The following is a 10159-nucleotide window of genomic DNA, read 5'->3' as shown; positions in this document are numbered from 1 at the left end:
CCTCCAACAATAAAATAAAAACCCAATTCAAAATGGGCAAAGAACTTGAATAGACATCTTGGGGGTGGAGGGGGAAGACATACAAATTGCCAACAAGCACAGGCAAAGATGCTCAATCATTAGTCACTAGGAAAATGCAAATAAAAATCACAACGAGTTACCACTTCATATAGGCTAGGATAAAAAAAAAAAAAAAAAAAAAGGACAGTAACAAGGATATGGAGAAACTGGAACTCCCATGCATTGCTAGTGGGAATGTAAATAGTGCACCTGCTGTGGGAAAGTTTTGTGGTTCCCCAAAAAGTTGAAGACCGAATGACTCCAATTCTATTCCTACGCATACATATACCCAAGAGAAATAAAAACTTGTACAATAGTGTTTATAGCCATAAAGACAGAATTGGCCAAAAGAAAGAAACAACCCAAATGTACAACAGATGAATGGACAAACTGTTGCATATCCACACAATGAACAATTTAGCCATAAAAAAGAATGAAGTATTGATACATGCTAAAATGTGGATGAATCTCAAAATCATTATGGTAAGTGAAAAAACCAAACACAACTGCATGAGGTATCCAGTATAGGCAAATCCATACAGACAGAAAGCAGGTTGGTGGGGTTGCCAGGGGCTTGAAGGAGAGGGTATAGGGTATGAATGGTTAATAGGTATGAGGTTCTCTTTTGATATAATGAAATGTGCAATGTTATGGACTATAAAATGGTTCTTTTAATGTTCTGTAAGTTTATCAATGAAAAAATATCTGCAGATAAACCACTTTTCAAGCAACTTTAAAGAAAATCTCTTCTACACAGAAAAATATTATATCAAGTGCTGAATTCCACTCACAGAACAAATATTTATAAACTTAAAAGAAAATATTAGTTAAGAAATTAGAACTTTGGGAAGAAAACAGACTCTCAAACAAATAATTACATTCTCAAAGTTCTAAGAATTCCATGTATTTATACACTGAAGGCAATGAAAAAATTAAAAAATAAAAGCTTTCATTAGCATTCTGATATGGTAGTTTTAAAACAAGGATGGGCAGTGTAAAAAAGTGAATGTTAAAAAAGATAGATGTGCTTTATGTGCTATCCTCATCAGTAAGAGACTTTTGGAAGAATGCATAGTAATACTGCATCTTTCCAGTGGCATATATTAGCAAGTTTTACTACCACCATGAGGATAACGAAATAGGACCAGTCTATTATGGAATATGAGAGAAAAATCTGAGATTCTAGAGAGCAGACTGTTCATATTTTTAGCAAGAATAAAGAAAGAACTAAAACCTTTCTCATCATCTTACATTGTATCTAGTTGTCTGCTTCTTCAAATGCAGCAAATGTAGCTCCATTTTTACAAAAAATGATTTTGCTCAAATGGCTGAAAGGCGGTTTGGGATAGTACAGAATCTGTACTTTCCAGTGGTGGGTCTTTCTTGCTCTGATTCCTAAGAAAGAATTCCAATGCCCAGATAAGTAGAGAAATTTGGGCTGGAAAGTTACAGAACAGACCCAAATCTTTGATCCTCTCTCTGCCCTAATGACCCCTCACGGCATCTTGCAAACCACTGGTTGTATAGACACTGGAATCACTGGAATTATCCCCCTCCCCCCACCCAACACCGCCCCATATATGGAGAAAAGTACAATTGTGAGGAAGGGAAATGAACAGAGTTAATCTACTCTACCAACCCAATCTCTTTCTCAAAGACTGTCCTCTATGGTTGCTTGCCACCCAACAACAGCTGCTCATGATAATCAATGTCTGACAGATCAGAGAAAGCCCTTAATGTGTCGCCAAGGGGCAGTTCAACAGATGGCATGGTGACTTACAACCAGAATCATTAATTACACACTCTTATTAGTCCCGGGGGCACAGCGCTAAAAATGCTTTTTCAGTGAAAGACGAGCATTTCAGATAAATGACCGTCTGGTACTGCCTGCGAAGCTCCCTTTAGGACTTTTGGTCAGTGTTGATTTTTAAATCTAAGCCATACTATTTTTACAGCCATTTCCCATCTTCCACTTTCAGGCTGGCTAGGAATATGAAGTTCCCAGTACCACCTCTCATCATCACTCCATAATCACTGCAGGTAAGCATCTGATTAAAAGTGCCCATCATTCATTTCCCCCCTCAAGTCAGGTGACTGTGTTCAAAGGCAAACACAATTTCAGCCACTGGACTAGCTCAATTTTCCCTCCCTTGGTACCAGAGAATAGTGTTTCCTGAGTGCAGGGTGGGACATGGGGACTATCCCCTCCCTTATCTACTCTCACATTTCTTGTAATATGGGATTGATTCTCCAACTCAGTGGTTCTCAACCTTCTGGCCCTTTAATACAGTTCCTCATGTTGTGACCCAACCATAAAATTATTTTCGTTGCTACTTCATAACTGTAATGTTGCTACTGTTATGAATCGTAATGTAAATATCTGATATGCAGGATGGTCTTAGGCAACCCCTGTGAAAGGGTCGTTCGACCGCCAAAGGGGTCGTGACCCACAGGTTGAGAAGCACTGCTCCAGCTCAAAACTGTCCTCCTGTCCCAAGCCACTGGCTGCAATGTCTCCATGTCTCTTCAAAAAAAGAGAGGCAGGCACTACTGAAAAGGAAGCCTGGGGCAAGCAAACATTCCCAAATGTCCACACTGGTGGCTGTGTTATCCCAAGGGACTAAGCACCACATTCGTAATTAAGAAGCCAAACAAATGGATGGTGAAGAACTACTTCTTAAGCCCCTTCCCAAAGGCATTCAAACTAATGCCAACTCGGGATAAAAAGTAGTTCCTTCTAACAGTTTGAGAACCGGGCTCCATAAACATGACTGGAACTTCAGAACTGACTGTAGACAGAGCTTGGAGGCAGACTACTTATTGGCTTTACATGATACAAGTCAGAAATAAATCTCAATATAACCCAAAAGAAAAACTTTAAGCATTTCCAAAATACCACCAAATAAAGTCTTTGATGTAGCTGACTCCTTTTTGTACCTCAATCTACAATTTTTAAAAAATCTGAGTTCAAACTAAAATAACATTAAGATCCTAAATGTTGTGATTTAAGAATTCATCGTGTGTTTGCTACATTCATATTTGTTCTTTCTTGGATATATAAAAATGTGATTTCAATTTTCAATTAGGTTCAAATAATTGCAATACCTGAAAGATGTTTTCATCTCATGCATTTTTATACGACAAAATGAAAACAAAAGTGCTAATGAAGGCATCATGAAAACCTCCTAAAGTGGGCTACAGGAAAGGAAACTTGGGAAGTCTAGGTCTGCCTTGCAATGTACTCACTTCTAGTTTTTTCTCCTTTTCTGACAAAACATCTTTCTGGTTCTGGGTGTACTCCACCAACATCCGAGCCAGCTGGCGCCGGTCTTCCAGTTCCGCCGCCAGGCGCCCGTTATATTCTGCTAGTAACAGACATGCTTCATCTACTGTTTTTGAAAGACGTTCAGCTGCCTCTTTGTCTAAGTACAAATAAGACCAAAAAATAGAGACAATATACAAATCACATAGGCACCATTGCAAACATTTCTAGGGGAGGTTAACAGTTTCTCTCCAAAAGTACAGAGTCCAAGCATAAGCCAGAATCTGTGGATAAAAAATGGAATGGCTAATGGAGAAACCCAAAGGCACTCACTCCTGTCAACAAGACAGGACACTTCTGAATTACTTGAAGTGAGGCAATTGTACAAGGAGGGGAATCTGGCAAACAAACATTTCTAAGTGTCTACTCCTGCAAAAAAGCTCTACAAATAAAATAAACAGAAAGAAATATTTAATGTCATACATGAAATAATTTTTCCATGTCCCTGAGAATTCAAAATGACTTTCATATTATTTTGTGAAGTATGCTTTGAACAGTCCTCTGAAATACAAAATACAAGCACTATAAGGCACTGTATGCAATACAAAAGCTAGCACTCACTACTTGGGTGTGGAAATTGTAAGAAAAAATAAAACACTACATAACAGGTGTGATATCAAGTCAGCTAAGGAATTGGGACTCAAAACCAGGTCTCTAAAATGGACCTACAGGACTCTACATCTTAAACTATACAAGCCTTGAAACTGGGTCTGAGTTTTCTTCTTCCATTCAGCAAAATATCAGGTCTGATAAAACAGAGGCTTTCAAATGCTTTTGAGCATGACCCACAGTAAGCAATATACTTTATATAAACACATAAAAATAAAAGAAACAAAAGTTTCATAAAACAACACTTATCCTTACTATGTGCAAAGTGCTCTATCTTCTATTCTATTAAAAAATAAATGCTAGTCATTACCTACCAGACTGATTTCATGTCCAATTAATGGGTTACAACTCATTGTTTGGAAAAAAAACTGTGATAAAGTATCAAAGTATAAGAAAGGTTATTCTTAGAAATGATGAAAATGCTTCAACATTAGGAAATGAGAGGAAGAGACAAAGGATGATTTATATTTAAAAGAACAAATAAAATTAACTACACATGGGTAGTGGTGAGATTAGACCTTCAAATATGTATATCTCATTTTTAAAAGGCCTTTGAAGATCAAAAGAGTAGATAGGTATTTTGAAACAAAGAGCACTAAAGACTCTAGTTCTATGAGACTAAAAGTGAGTTGGACTTTATTACAAGTTATCAGAGGTGAAAGACCTCAGCATACTCATAGGTAACTGGGAATTAAGAATTCCCAACAGTTTCTCTGGCAAACTGCTCTTTGGCTTTTAGCTGCCTTCCCCGCCACCCCCCCTTTTTTTTTTGTTAATCCTCATCTGAGGATATTTTTTCCATTGATTTTGAGAGAGAGTGGAAGGGAGGGAGAGTAAGAGAGAGGGATGGGGGTAGGGAAGGGGAAGGGAGAGGGAGAGGGAGAGGGAGAAAGAGAGAGAGACAGAGACAGACACACATCAATTGGTTGCCTCCAGCATGCACCCTAACCAGGGCCAGGGATCAAACCTGCATCCCAGGTACATGCCCTTGACCAGAAATCAAACCTTGATCCTTGGGTGTGCAGGTTAATGCACTAACCACTGAACGGCACCAGCCAGGGCATAGGTGCCATCTTAATATGAATATTGGGAGATGAACAGTTGAGGGATTCCGAATTAATTCTGATGCCAACGATCAGGCAGTTCTATCCCCTCAGGGATAGGAAAACAAAAAGATGTTGTTGGTGAAGGAGGAGTGAGCCAGACAGAACACAAAGAAGAGACAATCTCAGTCATAGAGGGTAAAGAGGACAGTGAAACTTATTCTTCTATATTGGCGGCTGAGTCTGAGAATAAGCTGCTGGAGTTGTTAGACTGCTTTTACCTTTAACTATATGGTTTTTATAAAATGGTTAATTCATTAAGATGTTTAAGCACTCTATGGCAAAAAAATGACACAAAAAACACAACTATTTAAGATTTTTAAAATATCAATTCTCACTCTCTAAGAACTTGGTACAAGGGAGATAATGCATTCACACAAATAATTACAACCCGGAAAAATAACTGGTAATAGTTTTATAAGCTACAGAAAACCATGCAGCGGGATGTTCACCCCACAGTACTTACCTGCGGTGGCCCTCGGGTGCTCTGCCTCCCCGTGACACAGATGAAAGGCTGTGTGGCTCTCCGCCAGCCTCCACTTGTGCTCGAGCATCACATTCCCTCTTGCTTCCTCCCAGACTGCTTCTGCACAGGTCCCATTTCCCCATGCCGCGCCCGTTCCTCTCTTCCTCTCCTGAAGCACCACCAGCAGCACACAAACACGCTACTCGACCTTTGGCCCGCATTTCACTCCAATTACTGGTCCGTTTCCCTGCACCCTTTACAGCACTCCTCAAGGGAGCTGCCTGTACTCCTGGTACCCAACTTTTCTTCTCCCACGGTCAATAAACCCACTCCAATTAGACTTTTATACCTATCAATCCTCTGTTCAAAACCTTCCAATTAGCTTAGCAAATATTTGGGCTCCTACTGCGTGCCCAGCACCGTTCTAGGCTCTGAGACAAACTGAACTTGGGGGGCAAAGACAAAACTTCTGTGCCTCCCAAGTTCACATTCTCAGGTAGAAAGAGAAACGATACACTATATTTGACTTATTTATCAATTGAAGATAAGAATTCTGGAGAAAAATTAGGCAGAAGAGAAAGAACAAGGCATTGGAAGGGAGAATTGTAATTTTAAATAGGTGGTCTGGGTAGACTTCACCAAGATGATATGTAAACCAAGGCCTAAAGGAAGTTACAGAACTATCTGGGGAATACCATTCCAAACAAAGGGAACAGCAAGAACAAAGGCCCCAGGAGGGGAGAGTGACTGGCAGGAAGTCCATACGACTGGAGCAGCGAGCAAGGAGAAAGTAGTGAAAGTCTATGTGGTAATAGGGGCCAAACTGTGGACCCCGCTGAAAGACTGGTTTTTACTCTAGGGGGCTGGGGGAAATAGGGAGACTTGATCTAACTCCCATTTTAACAGATTATTCCGATTACTGTGTTGAGAAAAGAATGATGGTTTCAGATGGGGGACAAGGAGGAAGCAGAGAGACCAGACAGGAGATTGCTAATTCAAATGAAGATGGTGGTGACTCCCACCAGGTAGAGGCAGTGGAGGTGGTGACAAGGTGTCAGATACTGGTTGTGGTCCCAATCAACAGAATAATGAGGGAGCCATTTACTAAGATGGGGAAGACCATGAGAGAAACAAGGTTTGGAGGGAATATCAGAGGTTTGGTTTGGGGCAGGTTAAGTTTGAAATATCTATTGAGATAGCCAACTAGTAATACTGAATAGGAGGTTGGATGTCTAGGTCTCAAGGTCAAGAGGTTAACACTAGAGAGATAAATTAGGGATCACTAGCAAACAAAACAAAACAAAACAAAACAAAAGAAAAACCTGTTAAAGTAACCAGACTGGATGAGCTGAATTGTCAGTGAACCCAAGAGAAGAGGGCTAAGTACTTAATATTAAGAGGTCAAAGAGAAGTGAAGAAACCAGCAAAGAAAACAGAAAAGACACACCAGAGAGAGAAGAGGAAACCTAGGGAAATACAGGTCCTCGTTTGCTACTGCTGCTGTTAACAAATCACCACAAACTTAGTGGCTTAAAACAACACAAACAGATTATCTTAGTATTTATTATTGTGGACCCTTCTTCCATCTTCAAGTGTATCACCCTGACTTCTGCTGTTACAATCCTATCTCCTTCGGACTCTTGCCCTCCTACCTCCTTCTTATGACCACGTGATTACATCAGACCCACCTGAATAGTCCAGGACAATGTTCCCATCTCAAGATCCTTAATTTAATCACATTTCAAAGTCCCTCCTGCCATTTAAGATAATATGTTCATAGGTTCCAGGATTTAGGACATAGACATTTTAAGGGGATCACACCACACCAAGTGAGAAATTATTTTCAGGAAAGAGACACAATCAACTGGGCCAAATGTTACTGAGGTTAAGATGATCTCAAGTTAAGAATGGGCAAAATATTCACCACTGAATTTAGCAACAGAGAGGTCATCAGCAATAAGTTTCAGTAAAGTAGAATCAAAAAAGAACGAGAGAAGGAGAAACAGAGCCAGGTGAGCATAGGCAATTTAAGCTATTTTGCTATAAAGAACAGAGAAATAAGGTGGTAGCTAGGAGAAGATACGGGTCAAGAAAAATTTTCCCACGTTGGAAAAAACATGTTTTTATGCTATGAAGAATGATCCAGTAGAGGAAAAAAATTGGAAGATTCAAGAGAAAAGTACAGTTCTGTTGGAGCAATGTCCTTGAGTAGGTGAGAAGGAACAGTTCTAACAAACAAGTAGAGGGACTGGTTTGGAAAACAGCATGTCATCCACAGAAAGAGGAAGAAAAGTCAGCCAATGTGTGTTTTGTTTTCCTCAGACTCATACAGCTGTGCAGATCCAGGACAGAAATAGGTGAAAAGCTGGATTTAAGAATGGTGGATGCCAGGGCGTGGGGGTGGGAGGAGTGAGGAGAGGATGGGATGGTAAGCTGTTATTTAATGGGTATAGAGTTTCAGTTTTATAAGATAAAAAGAGTTCTGATATTTGGTTGCACAACAATGTAAATGTACTTAATACTTCTGAACTGTACTCTTCAGATTATAAAGATCCTAAACTAAGTAAAGAAATAAATGAGGACATAAGGGGAGTGAAGATTGGGAAAAGATGGAAGGATCAATAGACTGTGAAACCTAGCAGGAAGTGAGCTGAAATAATTTTTGTATGATTTAGAAGGCCTCCTTGTTGTGTTCTCAGCTAAGTACATTCCTTCCTGAAGGTCTTTCCATGTACTGTTCCCTCTGCCTGGCAGCATGTCTTCCCCTCAGATAACATCATGGCCTGCTTCCTAACTTGGGGGGCCTCTGACTGAAGATCATCTCACCAGAAAGGCCTTCCCTGACCACTTTAAAAATAGTAGTACCTCCTTCAATTATGTCCACCATCACACCCCTGCTGTATCTTTCTTTTTGGCAGCTAAGCCCTGAGGAGATGTGGTAGTACACCAAGAGCATCTGCTACACAGTGTGCCTCAAATATTTGTTGAATGAAGGAAATGTTTCATGAGCCACCTTGATTTCCTTTAAATGGATATGGAGGAAGTTAATGAAGCAGCCAAGTCAAGGAACTGGAATGGAAAAAATAGTGGCCCTCAGAAGAGAGCGGAATGAAAGGTCTGAACTTTTCTAATGGAAAGAAAATAGGCTTTGCAGCCCATCTTGAAAACCCAAGATCTTGGGCAAGACCCCTAACATCTCAAAGCCTGAATTTCCTCCTATGTAATATGAGGATTTATATTCAGTTGTCTCAAAAGATTAATAACACGAAGAGTAGAAGTATATGGCACAGAGCATGTTCTATAAATATTAGTTCATGCTTCATTCCTTCCCTTCAATTTCTCATGCATAAAGGGAGATTAATGTCAACTGTCCCTCCCTGTTTAATTGGGGGTGATCATCAATAGGGCAAGCTGACACAACTAACAATACACATCTAGAATTCTTGGCATTGAAGGCACTGTCATCTATGGGGAGTGTCAGTGTGCAATGTATAAATCACACAGCACTGAAATATATATATTTTTTTTAAATAAGAGAGTCATGAATTTAATGCCTTCCCCCCTCAGTCCCCAGCCCACACAATTTCCACTATGTTTTCAACAGATCTTACTTACAATGCCACAAAGATGTATGGCATGCCAGCATATTTGCAATAATTCCTAGAATCTCTACTAAAGCTTGGACTATTCCAGCAGCTTCATTGTTTGGCATGTCAGTTATGTTTCTACATCCCAGGATGGCAGAGCACCTAATACCAAATGGATAGTCTACACCTGCAGACATAAGTATGCCATTAAGTTTGATGAATTAGAGATATGTCCTTCTTCCCTCATCTTTCAACCAAATTCTTCCTTCTCACCTGTTATTTTTTCCAACAGAGAAACATCTTGCACTTCCTGGGGCAAAGAAGCAATTTTCTGTCGGACAGTAGCATCCCCTGATGCAGCATTTTCCAGGTCCTGCAAAGCTTTGATTAGTTCCTCAGTCTGTACAATAAAACACAAACAACACTATCGGTTAACACATGGGGTATAAAAATAATTAGTTGGAGTTAAATGAGGTGGAGGCAAATTCTAAAAATGATCATGTCTGCCCATGGCAGAACATGAGTAAAATTCTAGATAATTTTATATCCTTTCACAAAAATCTATTTTTAAAGAATATTCTCAATTTCTAGGAGTGAAAAAATGCCAAATCCAAATACACTTTAAAACATAAATCCATGCCAAAGTCCTGCCACGCAAAGACAAAGTCAAGCCGGCTGTCTTGCAAACTTCACTGGGTGGATTTTGTACCCAGTGCCCTGAGAACTAGCCTTTGGTGATTCCATAGTATTGGTCACCTGCGCCACCTTGTGGTCATAATCTCCAATCAGAGGTCACTTCATCAAGTCACTCTGCCCTATCCTCTGGGGATGAAGACATACCAAGAGGGGTCCTGCAGAAGGATCTTGGGGAGAGTAGCTTCCAGGGTAGTCATCATCCTCCTCCTCTTGTATCTGTTGAAAAGTTCGCTTCAGAGATTTCTTCTCCTCTGTTGCTACAGGAAAGAAAGAAGTGACAAATTTGAGTCACCAAAGCCTGCAAAGATAAGAGTTA

The 10159-nt window shown here is 40.0% G+C and overlaps 1 protein-coding gene across 9 annotated transcripts in view; it reads right to left on the bottom strand.

Moving 5' to 3' along the window:
• Positions 1–10159, bottom strand: part of RPRD1B (regulation of nuclear pre-mRNA domain containing 1B) — a 59452-nt gene that overhangs the window by 23888 nt on the left and 25405 nt on the right. For 8 of the 9 annotated variants that reach the window (XR_009454083.1, XR_009454079.1, XR_009454082.1 and 5 more), the window contains 3 exons: positions 9988–10100; positions 9421–9547; positions 3307–3482 (listed from right to left, as the gene is read on the bottom strand). Coding sequence is in view for 3 of the 9 variants with exons in the window: in XM_059706120.1 (XP_059562103.1) it covers positions 3307–3482; positions 9421–9547; positions 9988–10100 (416 nt within the window). In the remaining 6 variants the exon portion in view is untranslated. Of the gene's footprint in view, positions 1–3306; positions 3483–9152; positions 9335–9420; positions 9548–9987; positions 10101–10159 lie in introns of those variants that run through there. The other variant, XM_059706121.1, reaches the window with a different exon arrangement.

This window comes from Myotis daubentonii, chromosome 8, assembly GCF_963259705.1.
Source record: "Myotis daubentonii chromosome 8, mMyoDau2.1, whole genome shotgun sequence".
Classification (NCBI taxonomy): Eukaryota; Metazoa; Chordata; class Mammalia; order Chiroptera; family Vespertilionidae; genus Myotis; species Myotis daubentonii.
Note: the sequence above shows the minus strand (reverse complement) of the source record. Positions and strands in the feature narration are given on the sequence as shown.